Source organism: Larimichthys crocea, chromosome I, assembly GCF_000972845.2.
Source record: "Larimichthys crocea isolate SSNF chromosome I, L_crocea_2.0, whole genome shotgun sequence".
NCBI classification, from domain to species: Eukaryota; Metazoa; Chordata; class Actinopteri; family Sciaenidae; genus Larimichthys; species Larimichthys crocea.
In genome coordinates, this window is record NC_040011.1 from 32,551,298 (window position 1) to 32,575,853 (window position 24,556).

General features: G+C 44.1%; 1 protein-coding gene across 1 annotated transcript; it reads right to left on the minus strand.

Annotated features, from left to right (window-relative positions):
* Positions 1-1,490: 1,490 nt before the first annotated feature.
* On the minus strand, positions 1,491-20,945 carry LOC104920381 (MLLT6, PHD finger containing). The gene is given in 23 exon segments (XM_027281538.1): positions 1,491-4,325; positions 4,412-4,624; positions 5,887-5,983; positions 6,098-6,468; positions 6,656-6,732; positions 6,993-7,193; positions 9,205-9,353; positions 9,681-9,747; positions 9,872-9,989; positions 11,407-11,606; positions 12,160-12,954; positions 13,041-13,188; positions 13,311-13,400; positions 15,088-15,181; positions 16,264-16,367; positions 19,588-19,694; positions 19,785-19,794; positions 19,796-19,840; positions 19,949-19,980; positions 19,983-20,027; positions 20,834-20,846; positions 20,848-20,897; positions 20,900-20,945. Coding segments are annotated over 23 exon segments (3,108 nt in total). The 3' UTR covers positions 1,491-4,289.
* Positions 20,946-24,556: the final 3,611 nt, after the last annotated feature.

Genomic DNA, 24,556 nt, shown 5'->3' on the forward strand with positions numbered 1-24,556 from the left:
CTTCTGTTTACTTTTTAAGCTAGGGGCCTCTACGGCCACTGGGGGCGTGGTATGTCCATCTTCCGTCTTCTTGGGGACGCATAGCCTGTAACATAGACATATATACATGTATACATATAACCTAATGCAATGTTACACTAAAGAATCCATGCGAAACATGAGCTTTAAATTTACTGAAACAAGGCAGAGGAAATTCCTCGATCATATTTTGTAATGCAGCCCTAATTTCTACATTGTCATTTGTACAGTCAGAACACATGTTGTAGCCAAAGAGCCTTTACAAGACAGACAACAAACCAGCACACAGAGGCTGTTTTTGTAAACCTCTAAAGTCTTAGTTATGTGAAAGAACAACCCAAGAGAAGTGTATTAGAAAGAAATAAAACATGTATCAAATTTATTTGCACCATCTCAACTAGGGCTGCAACATTAGCAGAGTACCTTGAAGAAGACGGAAGGGGGCTTTTGGTAACGTGTATGGACAGTGTTGATGTTCAGAACGACAGACGCCGGGACAGAAAACAGCGAGAATGAGCAAACGCAGCAAAGCGAAAGTAATAAGAATATGGTAATACTTTTATCAGATTACTCGATTAATCGATGGAATATTCGATAGAATACTCGATTACCTAAATATTTCATAGCTGCAGCCCTAATCTCAACACAGAATACCCATGATGCATGCTTGATTGTTGGGAATTAAGATTTATAGATTAGTTAGATTAGGATGTAAACTATAAACTTTTAGATTTTAAAATAAAAATTTGTTAAACTAGCAAGTTAAAAAATCATTAAATTGAAATAAATTAATCTTTATGACTCACTGAGTTAGAAGTCTCTTTATAATGTTATAATTAATTACTTAAAGTATGAACCATTTATAAAAGGACAACAGATTATAAAGTTGTACTGAAAGGGTTAACAGCAGCTAAAGGGACTTTAATAGGCTGGTAGACCAAAAGCTATTTGAGTGATGGGTTAATCAACAACAGCCTTGTTCCTCTGTGATACCAAAAATAATTACAATTGTAAATGTGAGTAACCTTTGGACCTGCTGACACCACAGCTGGTTAGAAAAATATCTTAATATACAGAGTACAAAAAAAATATTATGGGGACAATGTTTGGATATATATAACTTTTTAAAAATGTTGCTTAAGATACATAACATGACCAGAAATGTAGAGATTTTAATAAATGCATAATTTCTTCTCTTGATGAGGTTTTAGATCCTACAGTCAGGTACACTGGTTCCAGTATTGCACCAAGTACAACACATGGCAACAAAGATGACAGAAACTCTGCAGTACAGTTTACAGTCTGACAGGCTCCACTTCTTACGTGGCTGTAATGTACAATATCTGCTTCTGTTAGAAGTTTAATTTGATTGATTTATTTAGATATGAGAGTTGGTTGTCTGTGAAAAGTTCTGAATTCATTCCTGTGTTCCACCACTAACAGAGAAGTCATTCAACACCCAAAAGAAAATGTAACAACTCAGTAAAATACATTTATTGACAAAAAAAGTTGTCTTAATCCGTCCTTTTAATTTTACACACAAAAATATCAAAATACTTTACAGGGCTTTTAATATGAATATCGTCAAATTCGTTTCAATCGATTCTCTCAAACAAATACACTGTACAATGACAACATGCTTGTCCTTTTTAAAATTCAGTGCTCATTTCATTTAATTTCTTTTTTTTCTTTTCCAGGGAACAATGCATTTAAAATTATGCATAGTTATTACTTGGTATTTAGCAATACATTTTGAGAGACGTCACTGCATTTCATGCAATTCATATCCCGATAGGTAACTCGCTCTCCATCGGACCTCATTCAGAGCCAGGTGCTTAAATGTTGTAATACATAAAAGATACACAGTACGACATTCAGAACATGGATTATCTTGGTTACCCAAACTTCAAAGCTTAAAAGAATGAATGTGTCTTTACACAAACATTATTAAAGTATACAACTTGTATTCCAACAAAATTGAAAAGGTACTAAAAAACGATTTACAATTGGGCCCAAAGCGCCCCAGTGCAACATGAGAAAGAAACCGCTTCACAAATCCTTCGCACCCTTCAGTCAGTCAATCTCTTGGACATGGTTGTGTCTGGATTTACATCATAAAGACATACTTGGTAAATTGCAGACCTCCCACTTGGAGTCATGTTAACGCGTCGGCTTGTGTCTTTATCAACATAATCAACATTCTCCTTCTGTCATTGCTACAGTATTTATCACCGACTAGTGAGCTGCTTGAAGTTCCTTTCTGACGTCTACATAATAGCTGCTAACAAAACAACCTAGCACTCAAGATATCACATGTATGGGAGATCATGTTCAAGACTGCAAACAGAAGCGAGAAAATAGTAAAATGACAGTATTGTTAAAAAAAAAAAAAAACACAGGAGAAAACATGATCAAATAAATCGCTTACTTTGTGAGTGGCCTTTGTTAGTCAAACCGAGCCGAACATACTATGATAGAGTGGAGTGGAAGGAAAGAGAAGCACATCATAGTCTCTACGTTGGCTTGAGTCATGAGCGTGGGCTCAAACGCGCCTGCAGGTCAACACTAACAACATTGGCAAATCACCGTCTGCTCAGCTGACAGCTACACTATGTATGATACACTGTTGCGACAGCACGTTTAATAATAGTTTACATCATGGCCGTCCCCAGCTGTCTCCTGTGACACCACTGTGCAGACTTTACTGTAAGAGTCTCAATAAGTCCTTGTTTCTCACAAACAACCGAAGAACATTGCATCTGAACACAAAAATTACAATAGAAAAATGATTTGACACTTTAGTTACCACTATATGGTTATTCACACATTTCAACTTTGAAATCATCAGTCAGCTATCAAAAGTATAAATGGGTTTAGGAAGAGTGCTCTGAGTTTACTAATGTGCCCCTCCGTGTACCCCAGATTAAAAAACACCATCAAAGAAAGACGACAAAGAGAGTGAGCCTTTGGGCTCGTGGTTTTCTCTGTAAATCTAACATCATTAAGGCATTATCTATCCAGTATTGCTAAAAGAACAACTAGTTGGTGAACATGAAAAGAATATTTCTGTATGAAAGTAACACAAAATAAAAAAAACAATGCTTCAGGAGTAGGAGGAGGAGGAAGAAGGAGTGCAAAATACATAAATCAAAAACCTGTCCGTCCCTAGTGGCCTAGTAAGTACCAAGCATCCTTTATAAAGGTACTGTGTTAATGGCTAATTTGCTCTGTTAGCTACTAACATGCAAAGTGCACACTTGTTTAGGAAAAACAATTAATTTCTTTCATAAGTTTCCAAATGTTTGGTTTTGTCTGCTTAATCTCGATAGCAACTGGAAGGATATAAAAGTCTTTAGAAACTCTGGTGGTTTGGAGTAAAATCTGGTGCGTTCAACGTTCACGTTGATGCCAGACTTTGGTGGACGACAGCGCCATCTCGGACATGCGGGTTCTGTGCCGTTTATTTTTTTTTTACATTTACATGAGCTAAAACCAAGACTTTTTTTTGGTGGGCATTTATATCCAGTGAAGGCTATTGCGGTAATGAGTCAGCACAAAAATTCAACATTGGAAAATAGGTGGCAGAAAATTCTGAGGTAATAACTAGCTTAATGTTGAAATGCCACTAACCACACGTCGAAAAAGACAGTATATTTACCCTTTACATAATAAATGCATGTGATAAGATGCAACATATAGAAGATCTGGATGAAAATGGGGGTGGGGAGGTGAACACAAAAAGGGAAGACAAAATATCAAGGAAGACAGTTGAGGTTGCAAGAAGTGGCAGAAGTCTTGTGATTCTTACTGACTGAATGGAAACTGGTTCAAGCCGTGGAAGGGAATCATGAACGGTCAGTGGTTGACAAGTCAGAGAAGAGACACTCTGACCTCAAGTTCACGCTTCAACCCAAAAAAGCTCGCACAGAACCTGCAGGGATGAGCAGGAACTCTGGCTCTGCCTTCATAAGCAGCCCCATTGGTCTAGCTAACAAATTAGTGCAATTTAAGAAGAGACCATCATATTCGTGCTCTCTGAAAGCTGCCTACACAAAAACCTATGAGAAGAACCTCTGATATAAAGAATTCCAAAACACGAAAAACTTCACCTTGACGTTAAGTCCATCCTGTTATACATTCATAAAAGAGGGTGTAAGATAAAGATGACAGAAGGAAAAACGTTCAAAAGTCACGTAAGTTGACCTCAGTTCTTCAAGTGGGCTGACGCCCGATATCTGCCCGTGAGCTGCTCTGGTGTACTAGAGTAAACGTCACCCATTCTTGTCTCCACCCTTCTCTCCTGCAGCCTGAAACACAATTACACAACACTTCTTACAATTCCTGAAAACATCACAACATGTATCATAAAGAGAGGCCCTTCAGTGTTACTCACCCCGGGCTTGTGAAGTGCATTGTCCTGCAGGCCAAAGAGGCTGGCACCCTGGCCGGCCTGCAGGGGTGAGGCTGTGGCTGAAGACAGCAGGTTGGGTGACTGGGCGATCATGGGTGAGTTTGGAGTGGAGGCGAGGGCTCCCGTAAGCGTGAGGCGCTGCAGCTCCCTCTGTCTCTGCTGCTGCAGCATCTGGCACACCACCACCTGCTGCTCCTGGTGGAGACAGGGGAGAAGACGGCAAGTTTACAGGACGTTCAGGACACCTGTGGCTGCAAGTTTCTACTTCTGCACTCCATACATCTATGCTTCAAAATAAGAGATTCAATCAAATATAATCTTAATTAGTTAGCAGTCTTTAAAGTGAGTCTTCTCCTCGACTCGTGTGATTGAGAGGGACCAACAAATGACTGGTCCTAAACTTCTGCTGCTCTGAAAATGCAACTTTCCCTGGGTCATCCACATTGTACCCTTTTCACCTGCTGTGTCTTCACAAACAAACCCCTCGACAACAGTCGCCATGGAGATGGCAGTTCAGGATGTGCTGAATGTGTCAACAGCGTCTGGTTGGTTCCAGACTCCACCAGACTTTTTGCAAGTCAAATAGGAACCTTCACAGTGACTGGCTTCCTGTCACACGGTGACTCATAACCTCAGCGGCTAGTTCGTCACACATTACTGAATATTGTTATTTAACCTTTGAACACATCAAGTGTCATTGCTAGTAACAGATGATTCGCACATCTCTTTTATGGCTTTAGCGTTTAGCACATGGGGGCAGATGCTATACCGGGTGGGATTACCGGGGTACCACCTAAATGTCACATATTTGACTGTAAATGACTGATGGATACACTGATGACCGTAAATATCTTGAAGCAAGACAAAATAAGGCAGATCACTGCTGTGGTACAACTTCAAACGAGTTGAGTTGAACTGTCAACAGATAAACTTGACCTACTTTAACGGTCCGGTGTGTAAGATTGAGGGCTTCTATTTTCAGAATGAGGCAGACATGGAATATAATGTTCATAACTACATTTTCATGCATGTATAATCACAAATTAAAATAATACTCTGGGAGCGGGTCCTCTTCCATGGAGGCTGCCATTCTAAACCACTGTGTCTCTACAGTAGCCTTTCAAGTGTTGTTTCTCCTTTACACTAGGAAGGCGAGGGTGATGTGAGGAGATTGCAATGCAGTGATTACATCACTAGAGGCAACTAAAATCTACACACTGGACCTTTAAAAGGAATACTTTTTATACTGATTCCCCTTCTTAATTCTCAGTCTATGTGTTATTTATAAAGCAGACAGCTTAGCTGTGCAGGGAACTATTTTGTCTTCCTGAGTAGTTTGACACACCGATGGAAATAAGATGATTTTGTTTATCCAAATCACAAGCATCAAAGTAGAGAAATGCTGCGAGCTAATGTACACTGTAAAAAATGCAAGCGAGAAGAAAATGTGTCATTACAGGAGTGAAGTTCTGTGAGGTGAGGAACTGCTGGAGCTGCTGCTGTTGCTGCTGCTCCAGAAGAATCTGCTTCTGCTGCTCGGACAGGAGAGAAGACCTGAAACACACACACACACACACACACACATTACACACCAGACTTCAGGCTGATCAGTCCAAACGATTGGAGACTTGGATTTCTTCTTTAGCTGTTTACAGACTGGGTACATACGGGCTCACACTCTTGGGAAGCTGAAAGCCCTGTGCCAGCGCCTGGGGGTTGAGAGGTGGAGGCTGAGGGCGCAGAGCGGGGAGCGTGGGCTGAGGAGCGTTCTGCACAGGGGACTGGATTACGCCGTTCAGGCTGCCCAGCACGCCGTTCATATTCAGCTGAGGGCTTCCTGCGAGGGACGCCATGAGCCCGCTCACCATGGGTAGAGAGGAGCTTCCGGCCTGACTGATGGTCCCCAGACCGTCGCTCAGACCCCGACTCAGGCCGTTCAGCAGGGGCTGGCTGAAGGAGGCGGGGCTCTGCTGTGGAGGAGGAGTACTCTGGAAGGAGAGGGAGGAGCTACTGCGGGACGGACTACCAGAGTGGAGCTCCTGGAACAAAGATATGAAAAATAATTTGAGCTTTATAGCTCTCAGGTTGTTTTTGATGTGCACTCAGGGCCTCTGCTCTTCAAAACTAACATATTTCCTGCTATAAAGACGAAGATGTATTTGCTAATATGGTCTGATGCAGGTCTGCATGGTGTGTTCAAGGTAAGAAGGGTCTACAGGTTCTCACCTCTGACGAGGTAACAAAGGAGGTGTCATTCAGGAAGCAGCTTTTGGACAGGGGACTCTTATTGGTGCTCAGGGGGTCTAAAGAAAAGAGAGGCACAAACACAGTGTGTCAACTACAAACTAGAAGGTTCACACTGACCACCGTGTTTTAAAATCACTACCTACATATCTAAGTTTCACATCAGTTCAGCCTCTACAGACAGAACAAGCACGAACAACCTGCGACTAACAGCACAGCTGATGACATGTAGGTAGGGAGCATACTACATGACACCACAGTAAAAGGGTGTACTGAGGGTTTAAACATGGAAGTGGGTAGAGCAGATGGAGAATCTGACCTTGGGTGGATGACAGGAAGTTGATCTGGGCGGAGGTGTGCATGGAGCCCTGGGCGGAAATCATGTGTGGAGGGAAAGGCACGGCCAGCTCTGTGTTGAGCAGCTGCAGCCGCTCCTTCTTGGCTGTCAGGCTGAGGATCTGGTCCTGGAGGCGCTGGTTCTCCTGCTGCAGGGAGTGTAGCGACTGGAGCATCTCCACAACTAGAGGAGGCAGAGAGGAGGATTAGATGTGCCGCCGTACAGGAAGTGGCACTTCACCGAGGATTTCTGAGGATTTAGAGAGCAGTTGTTTGATGTTGTTTCATGTAGAGACATGTCAATCAGTTTGAGTTTAATCAACGCAGGGGAACATTGTTTGACTCATAAGTGATGCCAACATTCCCATGATTTTACTGTAATGTTCAGGATAAATGAGTTATGGTTAAACACTCTAATGCACAGGGGAATCTCCTCAGACAGAGAGATCTGCTCTGAACTTTATTGTAGTCCACTTTAAAAGGTCCTGTGCGCCCCACAGGTGGTTCCAGTTATACAGACTGATTAGACTCCAGCCCGGGTTCATGTTGCTGAGCTACACTACGCTGTGACCTAAATCACTCCACATTTGGTACCTGGTGCGTCTACTTCAAGACATTTTATTAGTGTGTGCACGTTCACAGAGTAAATGTGTGCAGTGTGCAGTGCCCTTTAAACCTGCAGACATTTCCATAAACTATCCACACCGTGCTGATTAAGCCCTTCAACATCAGGTCAGTCTCTCTGTATTTTGCAGTATACAGTTTTTAAATCTTGTGTCTGTGGCGACATTCTCATGCCAACGCTGTGTATTCACAACAGTGTTTGTGTAATTACTCTCACTGTCAGAAGGGGGAGACAAACCTGTTAAAGATGAAACAAAATGGACTTATTTTTTTCTTGACTTTCCCACACTGCACTGCTTTGTCTTTGATAGATGTGAAAATTATAGTGATGAACTAACTCACCCATAATGACTCATAATGTCTGAAATTTGAAATGATGATCAACTGAGATGTCAATCCAGCCCACACAGCCCTATTTTCTGGATTACAGTTTATCAAGAAAATCATATAGGAAGCCTGTATAGGTGGACCACAGGTACGGTATATAAGAGCTTTAAATGTGGGACGGTTCAACACAATACACACACTTCACAGTAGCTGCTTCAACAAGGTGCACAGTTGAGAAATTCGACTTCAGTTCACAGTAAAGTGCCATCTTGAGCTACTGATTCCTTATCTAGTGTTTCTTCACAGCAGTGATATAAAGCCTGAACTTGGAATTCAACCCCATCCTCTCTAAATGCTTCCTAATTGATTTTCTATGGAGCTGTCTGTGCAGTGTGCACAAACACACTCTTCTCTCTGGTTTCGGCAGAGTGGAACAGCAGTTAACACTCATTAGTCTAAAGTGAACTCTCCCCGGGGCACGAGAAATATATTTATGTTAGACGCAGCAGTGCTTTTCCTTTAAGGGATGATGGGAGGCTAAGATGCATAAAAAAGCACTCATGAAGGCGGAGGAAGAAAGGAAGGTTTGAGGCTGACTGTGGGAGAGGCAGCAATGATACTAAGACAGACAGTTGCAGAACTGATAGATAGAATTATTATTCTTATTCTGGAAAAAAATGAAATCACTGGGTGGAGAACAAAAAGGGAGCAAATAATAGATTAGAAAGCGAGTGTCAGCTGATGGTGTCCCCAGAGAAAAAGCGAGGCAGAGGCAGTGTGGCTGAGGAGAGAGCCTGACAATTAGATGTAGAGGAGAAACATGAGAAACAAAGCTGCTAGAGCTGCTTTTAATATCGTCTCTGTCTCTCGCTGTGCTATTTTTTGTCCCCAACAGTGTCCACAGGTACATTTATCATCTGTAAATAGTACCAGCCCGCTGTCTCAGGCAGCAGCAACTGCAGGTAAACACAATTATGTGCACATTATAAATGGTACTTTAGACTGTGCCTTTCAGTAAGCCCTTCAAATTAAGATATTTGATAAATAAAGGTTGTTTCTTAGTGTGAGCTGTGAGCAGTTCTACTTCTAAGAGGATTTTTAAAGGCCTGAAGAAGTATTTAGAAAAACAGATGGTCAGTAAAATGCAGTGGATTTTGGATGACCATCATAAAATGTATTTTTCCCTCTTATTCCTTTAATCATGTTGTGTAACCCCGTGGGAGCCACTGGTGTACGTCACTCACTGTTGACGCCCATCTCTCCGTTGCCATGTTTCTCCAGCAGGAGCTCGATGTGAGAGCTGGCTGCAGGGACGTTCTCAGGGCGCGCTCTGACGCCTGCACCCAGCCCGTCTCTCTGGTCAAATAGAAGAGGAAGACAACTCATCGGAGACCTGCATGCAGAGGAGGAGAAAACCAACAAGGAGTCAGACGCACGTATGAAGTCACCGCTGAAGCCAAGCTGGGAAACTACCACCAAGCCTCCTGTGGCTGTGGTTAGTATTTTATTCTAATCCACACAGTCACTTGTGTAGTTGTTTCCTGTTGCTGCTTACAGAAACTGATCTGACTGCAGATACAGTGCCGGGAAAAATGATCCAAATAATGTTTCATTTGACGGATGAGTAGATGAAAGACTGTTTCATAACCGAAACTCTGTTTTACTACTTGAATTGTATTGTGTCCATAAGAAATACCAAAAGAGATCAAAAGAGACATACTGTGAAGAAAGACTCTCTCTCGGCGAGTTTCCGTGACATGGGAAGCGACAGTCATCGAGGTCGGACTCTGAACGGGAACAAAGAGTCATGAACTTTCCTTACTTGTGGGCGGTAGAATATGAAGAGATTGAATGTAGTAAGATTCAAATGCAAACAATCATAGTGATCTCTGAACTATGTCCTCTTCTCACCTGGCAGTGAGGTCTGGGCTTGGCTCAGTAGTGGCGGCAGTGTCGCGGTTGTGGAGAGACAGCTGGCGAAGGGCTGAGTGGAGGTCAGGCTATAGGAGGTACTGGAACCTGGATGCACCTATGAGACAGAGAGCGTCAACATCTGGCTTGGCTAAAATCATCTGGACAACCTGGAAAGGTCTGCTCATACAACGTAATGCCGTGGTGATGGAAACAAAACGAATTTTCGCTCATTAAACAGAGAAAAAACATTTCGCTTCATAAAAATTCATCAAAATATAAAAAAACAAATAAAAATCTTACAACTAACTGTGGTTGATTAATTGTCATTTAATTAATTGCTTATTTGACTAATCATTTTTGCAGTAACTGATAATTATTTTTATCAAGGATTCATCTACTCATCATTTCCTCCATTTAAAAGATGAACTGTTTTGTCTATAGGGAATTAATTGTCACAAAGTTGTCCATTATAGTTCCACAATGAGACGTCGTCATCATGTTTGATTTATCCAATGAACAGTCTAATGCCCAAAGATCATTAGTTCATGGTCATGTATGACAAAGAAATACAGCAGATTGTCACATCTCTGGAAATGGAAGCAGCAAAGGTTTGACATTTTTGGTTACAGAATAACAGAAGCATTTCAAAATAGTTGCAGATCCATTTTCTGTCCATCAACTAATTAATGACTAATGGTTAAAATCATTTCATGTTGTTTTTTACAGTACGAGTCAAATGTTTGGACACACCTTCTCATCCAATGGATTTTTAACACCGAAGACATCAAAACTATGAATTATTAACAGAATTATGTGGCAAAGAAAAGGTGTAAACAAAGTAAAATGTGTTTTATATTTTAGATTCTTTAAAGTGACCTCCTTTTGCTTTGGTGACAGTTTTGCACTCTTTATTCTCTCAGTCAGAGTCATGAGCTCGTCACCTGGAATGATTCTCCAACAGTCTGGAAGGACTTCCCAGAGGTGCCGAGCATTTGTTGGCTGCTTTGCCTTGACTCTGTGGTCCATCTCATTCCAAACAATTTCATGGAGGCCAGGTCATCTAATGCAATCGAATAGCTCTTACATAGCCTGGAGGTGTGTTTGGGTCAGAGCAGGGTGGATGGCATGTCATCGTTAAATGCTGTGGTAACCGTGCTTGTTCAGTGTGTCTTGAATTTTGAATACATGGCAAACAGTGTCACTAACAAAGCACCTGCACACCATCACGGTGGGAACCACACATGTAGATATCATCCATTCACCTTCTCTGTGTCTCATAAAAACATGACGGTCTGAACCAAGAAACTCAAATTTGAATTATTAGACTAGAGTACAGGTTTCCACCGGTCTAATGTCCATTCCTTGAGTATCTTGGACCAAGACATTTTGGTCAGTAGTGTTTCTAGAGAACACCAAAAGTGTGCAAAACTGACATCAAAGGTGCTACAACAAGTGGAATCAGTTCCAGAAAGAGATAAAACTCCTGAAATCTTCATGCTGACTAATCTAAGTGAACATAACTTTCACTGTACCTGTGTGTTCGAGACAGCGTTGACCGACGGAAGTGAGAGTGAGGAGACGTGGGATTGAAGGAGTCCTGAGGAGAGAGGGGTGCTACACATACCCCCTCCCAGGGACAAAGAGGTGCTACACACCCCTCCACCCAGGGAGAGAGGGGTACTGCAGACGCCCCCGCCCAGTGTGAGAGGGTCCTTGAGACTGGAGTAGATACCTGAGAGATCGCAATGGTAAAGTTAGGTAAAAAGACATTTTTCATCGATTTCATAAAAGAAGTTAAGACACTCAAAGTGAACAACATGCGGCACACCCAAGTGTTTGTGTACGCCAGAGTCAATCTATAAGTAGGGCAGGAAATCTAGCACCCAGAGATGTGCAGCACACACAAAAACCACTATCTAGGACAATATCTCTGCCTCATGCAGATGAAATAAATACTGAGAGACAAATTTACAAAATATTCTAAATTTTAAAGCCAGTGTCTGAAAAACAGTGCCATGAAACAGTATCTTTATTTGTCCTGCTTGGCTCTTCCTTCCAGTGACTTGTTCTAGTTCACCATCAGCTCCTGATATACAGATAGTGGCTATTGTGCTGACATGACACATGTGTAATGGAAACATTTCAACACTTTAGAGTCATGTTGCAAATGAACACACCACAGAGCAAACAGATAGTGACCTTTTTTTTTTTTCTTCTTACACATGCCTGCTCTCACACACAGGAAGCTCGAGGGCTACCGCACACACACACCCACTCAGACTCACCGGAGCCGAGCAGCGAGTTGCCGCGGCTTGTGGAAAAACTGCCAGCAGAGGAGGAGGAGAAAGAAGAGGAAGAAGAAGACGAGGAACCGATGGTGGTGGGAGGAAGCGTGGAGGGGAAGGCGGGGTGCGGGACGGAGGACGGGCTCGGGTAGAGCGAGGAGGTTAAGGCTGGAGGAGGGGGTGCCGCGTGATGATGGTGGTGGTGATGCTCCTCTTCCCTCCGCTCTCGGTTCTTGCTGCCCCGTGGGCGCCCTGGACCGTGGCTGCTCTTCTTGTTGCCGCGGTGCCTCCTCTCTCTGGGCAGTGGTGGAGGCGTGGCCTTTTCCTCCATGTCCGCCTCCTCCAGAATAGGCGGTGTGCTCAGTTGAGATGGTTTGCAGAGAGACTTGGAGGGTTTGTAGTCCCCGGAGGAGGAGATCTTCCGGATCTTGCTGCTGTTGCCCAGCCCTGATGAGGAGGTGATGCGCATGATGGACCCAAAGGTGGAGATAGTGAAAGGGCTCGTGTTGCCCTCCGACCTGTCATGACCCTGTGACCCTGCCAGTGGGCCCTCAGCAGGAGTCAAAGCTGGTGGCTTGTGATATTTACTGTCCTCCTCCTCTTCTTCCTCTTCATCTTTGTCCTCCTCCTTTTCATCCTCCTCCTCGTCCTCTTCCTCCTGGACCGCTGGCCTCCTGTGACGCTCCTTACGCTCCTCACCACTGTGGTGGTCGTCGCCACCTCGTTCATGGTCGCGCTCCAGGCGGGAGGACGACGAGAACTGATGGAAATCCTGAGTGGAAGGCAGGGAGCCACCTCAAGGAGAAACACAAAGCTGGTGTCAAACTCAAGAGAATGTCATTGTGATCAACAAGTCAACATGTCACTGTGGTATGTGGTACCTGTGTTGAATGGACTGGAGGAGCAGGAGGAAGAAGAGCAGCTTTTGCCAGTGCTTCCCGTCTTTTTACTTCGGTGGCCATGACTGTGTGAGCTCAGCTTCTTGGACTTCCCCTCGCTGTCCTTGTTGCTGTGGTGACTGGAGGATATCTGTACCAAAACACACAGGTCATAACAAGATCAGTTTGATAAGTCTTAAGTAAAGTGTTCTTTACATAAGACTGACTAATGATACCATGGCATCAAGCCATCCTGCGGGTCAGCTTTAATACTTTTTCTATACTGCTGCTTGTCACTGAGGAGACAAGGCTGTCAGAGGACTTCTTGTGACGCTCTTTTTGTCGAATCTTGTCCTTGTGACTCTGAACAGACAGAAAAACACATGTTAGCATGTTTACACAGAAGCAGACAGTTTTCATTCATAAACCTGACCATTTGGTATGTAAGACTTTACTCGCTGTTATAGTGACACACAGCAGCAGTAGCGCTTACCTTCCTCTGTCTGTGGTGGTGGTGTTTGTCCTGTGATGGAGAGCTGGAGCGTCCCCTGGAATGACTGAAGGTGTTACTTGTGTTTTCACTGGAGCGCAATTTCTTCTGCTGTAAAACCCAAAAGGAGACGGTGAGCAAGTGAAAACCTTTGGCCCTGTTCAGACTACAGACCTGTTGTTTGGCATAGATCCAGACTGATTTTAGAAAGTCTGGACAGCAGAAAAAAAAAAAAAACACATGAAAAATGGATCCAAGCCACGTTTGGACGTAGTTTAAAATGTGATTCTAATCAGATTTCTACAGATACATCTCGGTCTGGATGTTCATATCAAAGCATCTTTTGTGTCGAACCCAACACGACGCAACAATGACGTCAAATCCAGAGTGATGGAAGTACATCTGGGCGGCTGCTATTGCAGTGTTATGGAGGACAACACAGTGAAGTGAGTCTGAGTCTGTGGACAGACACTGAAACAAATGGTCTGCAGCACAGACAAACATGCTTTATCTTTTTGTTTGTCTTACTTTTGTAGTTACTGGCACTCCATTGTTACCAGAGCAACCCATGCAGATCACTTGGTGGTGTCTGGACACACAAATCTGATCTGATCACTTGCAAATGACACTGCGGGCAGTCTGTCTTAAAGATGTGATTTGAGAAACAAATCTGATCGGCCTGCAGTCTAAACAAAGCATTGCAAGCTGCCCGGGCCATCAAAATGGAAACCAAAGCTCATTGTGAGCTGTTGGGCTCGAACAGCTGAGCTTCCTGTCCGGCTGCTAGACTAAAACAGCCCTCGGCGACTTCAATCTGTGCCTACATCTCAGCCATTACACAGGTCTGCTGTTGTGCTCGTTCACTGTTGTTTCCCCGGCCGACAACTGAGCCTATCAGAGTTTTGTAGGCGGGATTAAGAACGAAGATATCATCTTCCTGTGCACAGACACTTTGAGGACCCGAGCCTGCTGTCTATATGTTAGCAGAGATTGGTACATGTGATAACAGAATTGCTGCGTGACGTGACGCAAACGTGATGAGCTGCACGCTGTTTTGAACTTTGTGGTATTTCAACAACTTCAAAAGAGTCACCTGGAGCCCTCACTCGCACGCTTGCACGCACACGCGCACACACAAGTGCGAATTTGGATGCTACAGCATCACATGACAGGGGGCACAGGGCAACTTGTCTGGATCAATATATGGATATATGTTTGGATGATATGATTTAACTGTAGCATTCATGGGCAAACAAAGCTAGAAAAAGAGGGCGACTTTAGCCCAGCCTTGTGTACGTCCTTGTTCCAGAGCCAGAAAAATGATGACAATCATGGATGTTATGGATGCAGCTATACAGGCTGTTTTAAGAAATAACAACAGCTGTGTTTATGGTGTAACAGTCATGTCTGCTGTGCACGGTGCACTCAGGGAGGGTTTTGGATGTGAGAGACTGCTAACATTTTCATCATGTGGTCTTTGAGATGACTGCAGCTCTTTAATTTCCTCATCTTGTGTGGTAATATTGGTTTGCAGCCTCTTTAGACTGTCGCCTGTCTTACCATTTTGTTGTAGTGATGCTTGCAGTATCCGCAGTATTTGACGTTGTCTGCTTCTGGGCCTTCCTCTTCACACAGCAGACCTGCCATCTGAGCACTGAACACAGGGTATCACAGGGTCAGACAGGAGAGGAAACAGGAGAGCACACACGCCTACACAAACACACACGCGCATGCACACAGCCAGACAGACCCTGACAGCGACACCTGGATGTGGCCTGAGTCATTTGAGAGCTTCTGTCATTGATCATGACAGAACGGATCAGATGTCAGATGTGCACAGAAATCTGTGCCATACAATCTGCCGGGCTTCATTTTCAGTTGTCAGCTCTGCTCGGAGATCAGTCACAGCTCTCACACACACAGAGCACAAAGTGAAGGAATAAAAATGGAAAGAGATAAAGAGAGAGGGGGGAAGTAGTGCAGACACAGAGAAACAAATACAGCGATCAGCACTTTGAGGCTGATTGTGGACTGCAACAGACCCTCCTTTCTGCTGACTGGCTGCGGTTTCAACAGGTAAAATTAATCATGTGCATCTGAAATCAGATCACTTCTCTTTCCAAACAAATGTCACGTCCTTGTTATGGCACACGTACAGATCTGTGCTGTACCTGACTCTGAATTTTGTCATTCATTAGTTCCTTTTTTTCTCAGTTCAGAGCTGCACTAAACTCCTGTATCAGCCTACTTCACATTCAATACCATCATTGTCAGATGTGCACATATTCTGTGGAAGTCAAAGTGTGTGTTCTGCTCATAATTCAGTTCTGAAATAATGACATCGATGCTAAAAGTCATAGTGGATGGCAGTAGGGGTTGTACCACCTGCTGCTGCAAAAGTGGTTTAGCTGCTGTCCTGACTTTGTCCCACAGTTAGTTTTGTGGTCATTATGTGACTCAGATAAAAAAAGTTTACTCCGTTGTTCTGTGCACACTGATGCAGGGAAAAAATAAAAGAGCAGAGATTCGACTGACAAAACACTCGGCCTTCTCGACTGATGACTCAAATCATCCGACTCTCAGGGAGCGGCCTTCTGTGAATGATCAGTTGGTACATGCTGCATCAAAGTATGTCCGCAACTTTTTCATGACCAACAAGATCTTAAATCATGTTCCAATCATACCACCATGCAAACACACACACACACACACACACACACACACCTTACCACTTACCATGTGACATGGAAGGCTTGTCTGCAGCCCTGTCTGTTGCAGGTCATGCAGGCTCCACAGGCAGCCTTGCTCTCCCTCCCGTGGTCCTCGCAGATGTAGCAGGTCTGGCGAAGCAGCAAAGATGGAGAGAACAGAGCATTATCAGTTATTATTAGCATCGTTATTATCAGTGTCTATACCCTGCCCTGAAGGCGAACACAGTCCAGTTCGCACAAAGTCCAAAAGAAGATTCTTGCGGAAACTTTTGTGAGGTCTTCCAGTTCCATGTGTTGCACCAATGTTAGAGTGGCGAGCTCATACATTCATGTTATTTGGCCGTTAAATTGAATCATTGTGATTGCAGTGTGGGGAAGATAAAAGGCCTCCTTAATTTGAGGCCAGCCGCAGCTATACTGTAAAAGATTAGGACGTTTTGCTTGTCGAGGCAACAGATGGGCTTTTCAAACGGAACACTGTTCTGCTGCTTCGTACGGCAAACTGTTGACCAGATGTTTAGGAATGCTGTGAGAAGAAAAAAAGCATGACATTGAAGAGCTTGTGGCTAGTTGTGTATTTGTTTTCAAAGAGTTTTTTGGACTTCCGCTCCCCATGACCCACATTCCTAGTTTTGATAGAATAGGTGTAGGAGGGTTTCATGATAAACTGCGGGACGCTCGTACTGACACTGAAAATAATTCTTCATGTGCAGCCAAGGTTTTTGGAAAGAATCGATTTTAGAGGCTCAAAGCTGGAGGCAGCATCAGTCTTCACTGACGTGTAAATGAGCACACATGTCAGTAAAATACATGTAAGCATACACATGTGTATGCACGCTCTGGGCTTTTGTGCTTCTTCCTCAGCTTTTCCCCAGTGAGCCGAGCTGACTGGTGGGGGGCAGAAGAGGCCTAGCAACAGGTGCGGGACAAAGGAACAGCGGGCTCATTACCTTTTTTTGCTTCAGCCTCTCTCTCTTTCTCTTTCTCTCTCTCTCTCTGTTTCACATTTTCTCTCCCTCTCGTCTCTCCTCACATCCTACCCAGCTCTCTCTCTCTCTCTCTCTGCTCCCCTCGCAGGATGTCGGCTATGTAATGAAAGGCTGGGGACGTAACTACACCGAGTGTGTAAAAAGGAAGAGTGGCTTCTCAAGTTTTCACTGTCTATTGTAACGCTGTCTAGGAATGCAGGCAGCAAAATCTGGATGAATGGCTCTGACGGGGAAAGCTGCATGCAATTTACTGTAGCTGACACAGTAATATGAAACCAGGCACTCAAACACTCACATGTGTACATTTATATGCAGGCACGCACACACACACACACACACACACACACACACACACACACACACACACACACACACACACACACACACTACAAACACAGCATGTCAGCGACTGGCTGCTCAGTGTAATGAGTCCATGCGTCAAATATTGATTTCTTTGTAATGTGCATTGCTCTAAAAGGTCCGCACGCTGTATACAGCGCTCACTACTGCTGCTGTACGCACTCTGCCAACTGTTAAGCAAAAAGGTACAAATGGATAAAATTACAGACGGATCATGTGTCATAAAGCTGTAACTAGTCTGTGCTTAAAACTGTTTTGCTTTACAAACTCGCTTGCAGCGGAATATTTCAGAAGCTTTTCTGAGAGCATGACTGCGTACACAGCGAGGACATGTTCAGCCTGCTTTCCAAAGGTGGTCTTACTGAGCGTGGCAGGACTCTGTGTGAGGTCCCATTATCTTTGGATTTCATCAGCTGGTGTAGCATGAAACTGTTTCAAATATAAACATGTCATTAACCAGTGTTCATTTATTATAAATGAAGATTACACGAAGGCATGATGCTTTGTACTACCCAACTAATGATTATTTTATCATTCATATCTTAGAATTCAGAGCCCAAAGTGACCCCAAAACTCCCAAAACTCAAAGAGTTAGTTTAGTTCTTCTTCTAACAGCAGGAAGAAGCTCAAGTTTGCCATTTCTGACTTCAAACTCGTCACATCAGCACATTGAGCACGTCACAGTATGAATTCTGGGATCAACTGTAGTAAAACGTGCTTCTTTGTTGTTCCCTCGACCTGCCCCGTGTCTCCTCTCTCAGCTGGAAAAGTCACAATTTCCCAGAACGATGGCTTTCAACAACCTCCAGAGAGCAGGCGCGACCTTGCCACATTCAGCTCTGGGTTGGTACAGTACGTGTAGGTGGAGAGAGAAAGACGACGGTGATGTGGTGCAAAAAAATGCCTTTCCCGTTAAGGGAGAGACAAGAGTTGTGTTGTTTTCTCACATGACTTGAAGCTGCGCTGCATCGTGGTTTGTTCAAAGTACTTCAAGAACTTCTCTTTATCTTTTGAGATGGATTTCTCTCTGTGGGATTGTTACACTGGTGGATAAAGTGTGCTCAAAGTCCTGCTCTGAAAACAATTCAACAATTTAAGTTTTTAGAATAAGGATTCTAACTGCTGGGTACCCCATAACTTTTTAATACAGGTGCCAATACAGACACTATTTACTAATACTTTACAATGTATGTGCAAGAGAAAAATCCCAAGAAAAGCTCAAACATTCTGATAACGTTGTCAAAAGTATTGATCCTTTGATCTTTTTTGATACCATGTGTTTAAAAAGATACAATACAATCACTCAATACTATAGAAAGTAGAAAAAAAGTAGATGTACAATCAGACTTTTAACTCTGGGCTGCACAGATGAAACACTTTTCCGTACCAGCACTGCGTGCACGTTATTAATTAAAACTAAAACATAATATTTTGTGTGCCAAGGACTTTTTTCTTTTTGCTATGGGATTGGAGGTACTGAATATAGTTTTTCAATACTGGTATTGTGTCAACCTTACGTTCTTTTTTAAAGGTATTTTTAAATGTTATTTAAAAGCACAGGGCCACAGGTCGGAATCAAACCCCTGGGCAGCTGCGGCAAGGACTGAGCTTTTGTGCATGGGGCACTCGCTCTACCAGGTGAGCTACCAGGGCGCTCCATGACCTGACGTTGTAATGCCCATCACAAACAAACTGTACAAGAACATTGCAGCAAGAAAATAACAGATAGAACAGATGAATATGAGTAATTTTTAGACATCAGTTGGGAAGTATCAGGTACTTTGGGATCTTTAATATAGGAGTTTTTTTTTTGTGGGCTTCAGATCAGCTCGGTCATCTCACTACCATTCTGTGGCCACACAAAAATACTGACAAAACGTGTTTCCTTAATGCGAGACAGACAGAGCACCGCACTGTGATGAAGTCCTTCAGACTAATAACTGTTTACCCAACACTACGTGAGTGTGTGTGTGTGTGTGTGTGGTGTGGTGTGTCAGTACCTTGATATATCTCTCATGTGGGACGTACTGCAGGATGATTGCTCCTGGTGGGACGTTGGCAAACTGCACCTCGGGGATGTAGAGCGCGCAAACGACGTGGGCCCAGCCTGAAGGAGAGATTGGGCAGCGGATCAACAGCATGATTAAACTCTCTCGTGATGAAGTGGAAATGTGAGAAAAGAGAGGAGGAGGTTTACCTCCGCTGTCCCGTCCTCTTGAGGGCTCCATCTTTGTGGGGACAGAGCTCACACCTCTGTGGGGCAGGGCAGGCAGGTGAGAGAGAGAGCGTGGCATTAACAGTGAAGTGTGCACAGGGAATGGATGGATGTGTTGTGTCATGTTTGCGTGCTGGAATACTCACCACGCGTGCTGCCCTTTCCTGTGACTCACACTCCGACAGAACCACGGACCGGTGGGCACCGGGACAATGCCATAGCATGCTGGGACACACACAGACAGGTTAATGACTATTTTTGGAACATGCGATTTTTGCTTTTACTGCATCTTCAACATGTTTGCCTGTATTTCCACAACTGTTTAATCCCGTGCTTAGTGCGCTGCTTGCCAAAAAAAAAGAAAAGAGGCATTTTTAATCCACTTTAGATTAACTCTGTGGAGACAGCTCTGTGTCAGCTTCTAACTGTTCTGTCTTTATCACATTTTCTGGCACTTTTCTCAGACTTTAAAGACAAAAACACCTCATGCGCCACAAATGAAGCAGCAGATAAGGTTAGATGAATTCAAATGTACAGCAGGCTGCCAGAGTTGGTCCAACAATCAGTCACAGGGGTTGATTTTCTGCTCAAAAAACATGATCCTGTCTCATTAAAGCAACAAAGCGAGTGGACACAAGGTAACACAGTGTCCAAACCGCGGGGCCTTTTTGTCGCAAAAAAAAAAAAAAAAACACGCCTCTTGCAGTTGTGTGTCGTGATCCGACCGAGCCAGACACCCCGCGCAACACACGCACACACACGGACCTGAGTGGCATCAAGGCGCCATCCAGGCTCGGTGTCGAGTGCACTTGGCCCTGTGGGTTTAATCATGTGTGCTGAGAGGAATCAACAAACAGCACGCTACCTACCCTCCCACACACACATACACAACACACAAACATGCACGTGAGCAGCGACGGACCTACCTAAAAACCTACCGACGCAACCAGCACCTCTGGCTGCCTCCAGCCGCCGGGTCAGCCGCCCGCAGCTGCCCCCGGTAATTACACGCTAACAGCGGCTATGTTGACCTTGGTGAACGGCGGACGCTGCAGCCGTGTCCATCACAGTAAACCAGCGGATTCTCAGCCGCAGCCTCGCTCGTCGACACGCGCAGCAACCTCCGACCATTTCCACCCGCATCTTTCTCCCATATGAAGATATTATTTCCACTCCCGGCAACGCCTCAGAACCTGCCCAGGCCTGTAAGTGGTCGTCCCGCACTTTAACGCCGCGCGCGGGCATAGTCGTGGGCCGCTTTCGTCGCGCAGTTTTAGCGCAGCGAGAGGCGAAATCTCGGCGTGGGGTTTGTGGTGCCTGCTGCTGCTGCTGCTACGTTTTTTCCGTGTGTTCCTCCCTCCCCGTCCCTACAAAGCCTACAGCCGCCGATGCAGTGCGCATGCTCAGATCTGCTCCTCAAATAAAGTCACCAGCAAAAAGGTAGAAGTTATGATTTTTACCACGAGCGCCGCTTTTCCAAACACAACCCTCACACTCTGCTGTGGATTATTAAAAGTGTCGTCTATGTGAGAGTGCCCAAGCTGGCGGCCCGCTCATCGTGGGAGCACTTTTAATGAGTTTAGATTAGTAAAACATGTGGATCAATCAGTCAAACCGCGGGCTGCTCGGCTGCTTCTACACCCAAGTCGCTTCAGAACAGCGCCATCTTCAGTGACTCACGGGACAGCAGGGGAAACATTACAAGTTATTTCACCATCCAACTCCTGACCTGCAGAGAAAAAACAGCCACGTGGGACTGATACACGTGTGTGTGTGTGTGGTGTGGTGTTACTTTACTGGCCTCACTTCATTGCTCTGATTCATCACATAAGCTTCCATCACATACAAGCAGTTTCCTGTAGTTGTTTTTTATTAGATAGATAGATAGATAGATAGATAGATAGATAGATAGATAGATAGATAGATTAGATCGATAGATAGATAGATAGATAATAGGAAGTGAATGAATCAGTCTAACCTGTAGTGACATTTCTCACTCATTCATTCACACTTGCTCCCACGTCACTGTACGGTGTTGTGTTTCCAGTTTTAGTTTTTCTAGATTTTTTTGCTTGTCAAGTTGACAGCTATAATTCAGTCAGAGCTGTCACCAGAAGCTCTCATTTTGACTGGACTTGCGTCTTGTTGGCTTTAGGGACTCCTGTCCTCGGCTGCGTGAGTAAACTCTGTCTGGCAGAGCGGGTTTTATGGTAAAAAGAGGACTTTCAGACACACACAATACACTCAGTTTTGGGCAGCATGGCTTTCTCTGGAAGCTAGTCCTATTCCTGTTTCCTAGATGGTGATGTTTTTTTTTTTTTCTCTCTACCTCCTACATTACCATAAACTCTACGACTCCAATCTCTTAAACTTGCAAACACACACACAATCTTACTCAACCAACTACTCAGAAAATAAATACTCTAGTCAAACTTCTCAGGCTTGGAAAAAAGAGAACAGCCTGCTGGTACTTTTGAAATGGATGACGTGAGCTTTTTATCCGACATAAGGACAACAAAGCTGTGATGACAGTTTGTCTCACAGGTCACGTCTCTTCAAACCAAAGAAGAAAAGGAACTGCCACTGATGGGAGGGACAGATAGTGTGGTAGCAGCTTGGATGAGAGCTAAGCACCCAGTTTCTGGTCTGAAGACAAAGCATGACCAAAGTCCCTGATGTGGCGAAGTACATCCCATTCAACACAACCGTCCACAAACCCATGTTTGTTCAGCCAACTCCCCGATATACCACAAGAAACATATTTAGCTGTTTCACAGCGGAGTCCTGAAGTGCGCATGTGAAAAATCCCAAAAACCCTCAGTTATACTTCAAAATTGACCCAACACAGAATGAAATTCCCATATGTGGTTGGTTTACTGGCAGACATAAGTATTAACTATCCATTCGAGAGTGAGGTTAGGTACGAAAGATGAAACTATTTGATTACAATCATTTTTTGCACATTCTCGTCAGTGAACTTTCTTACCTACCTAAAAAAAAAATAATATTAATGAATATTGCTCCAATAAAGTGTCGGGGCAGCCATCACCATCCTTTAAGGCCTTGCAGTGAGTCCCTAAAAGACACACACGTGGACCCGAGGCACTGGAGGGATACACGTACCAAGAAACACGCACGACACACAGTTTCATTGTTGGTCAGACCACACTTCTTCAGCAGATGATGCTGCTGTGAGTAGACATGTGACACCTAACAATTAATTCCTCGCATCCGGGTAAACCTGGGATTCACAAATCCCTGTGATGAAATTGGGAGAAAATCCAGAACAAAGACAAGCATCATTTTTAAACCCTCATTGTGATCATTTCACAGGTCAGAACATGGTTTTATTACACTACTGCAAGAGGACTTATACCCTTTGTTGTGGATTTAATGTACAGAACGGTTTTAACAAGTGTAGAAAAACTTAGGGCCTATTTTTTTTGGCACCTTATATTTAATTTAGACCTAACCCGACTTTCTTAACCTCCCCTCATCTAGATATACTTGTACCTTCGAGAGCCTATATATACACCCACTTTTTGTATAACGTAAATGCCTCTGCAAACCTACGAGCCATTTCTAACTTGTAGGAGTGCTAAATGAGTATAATATTCAGGAGTGAGAAACCAACACATGGTGCAGAGTGAAGTGTGTCTTCAAATGTCCTTTGAAGCTGTCAACTGCACTTCAAAACTCTCAACCACAGCCTAAAGGAGACATGTGACCTTCTAGATAATAGGATTTTTTCTGTAGTCTTGAATTGGCAAGTGGTTTTCAGAGAAGCTAAACTTCTCTAACAGAGTGCAGCTCTGTGTGTAATGACGAAAAAAGATTCTTTTATTTTTACACCTTTACAAAGTTAACAGGAAAAAACATCACACACAATAAATCCATTCATATTTCATTTTGTTGAACATTTGAATGATATATGGCAATGGCTATATGATATAAACAGCGGCTACGCGGAGTCATTAAGTACAAATGTTACTGATTAGTCCCTCAAAACATTTACAGACCATCTTTTCAGATGAGTACAGTATGACTAAGAACACTGACACTCGTCACACCTCTTATAACGTCTCTCTGAATCTCTCTCTCTTACACACACGTGCGTGGACACACACGCGGGCGCGCACACACACACACACACACACACACACACACACACACACACACACACACACACACACACACACACACACAAGACAAAGAGAGATAGCTGCTACTCCATGCTTTCATTTCTGATACTACCAGCTACTTAAATGAGTAAATATGTATGTGTCCATACAGTGTTATCTGTCTGAGCATGAGTGAATGTGTGTGGTAACATGAACGTCTGCATGAATGAAAGCTACTTTGGTTCTAGGCGGTGCTCGCCGCGGGCTAGGTGGGAGGAGAACTCATAACGGTCCCTACTGCGGTGGCCCACAAACGTTGCACTCGAGTGGGTCGCGAAAGCCATGGCACCCCATGTGAGTGGTGAACATGACATAGTCCAGAAAGATCACCCTGCAGTGGCCGCAGGGTACACTCCCCAGGCAGAGCTCCTGCCTCCCGTCAGCCCGCACCACCCTCAAAGCCTCCAGCGGAGACAGGGGGATGGGCTGGGCATGTGGGTGAGGGATACCGTTCTGGTGGTTCAGCCCTCCCCAGGTGTCCTAAGCTGTACATGACGGTGTGACATCTGAGAGCTGTCAGCGTGAAAAGAGTCCATGCTGAGGGGTGGCTGACAGCCGTGTGGAAGGCCAAGT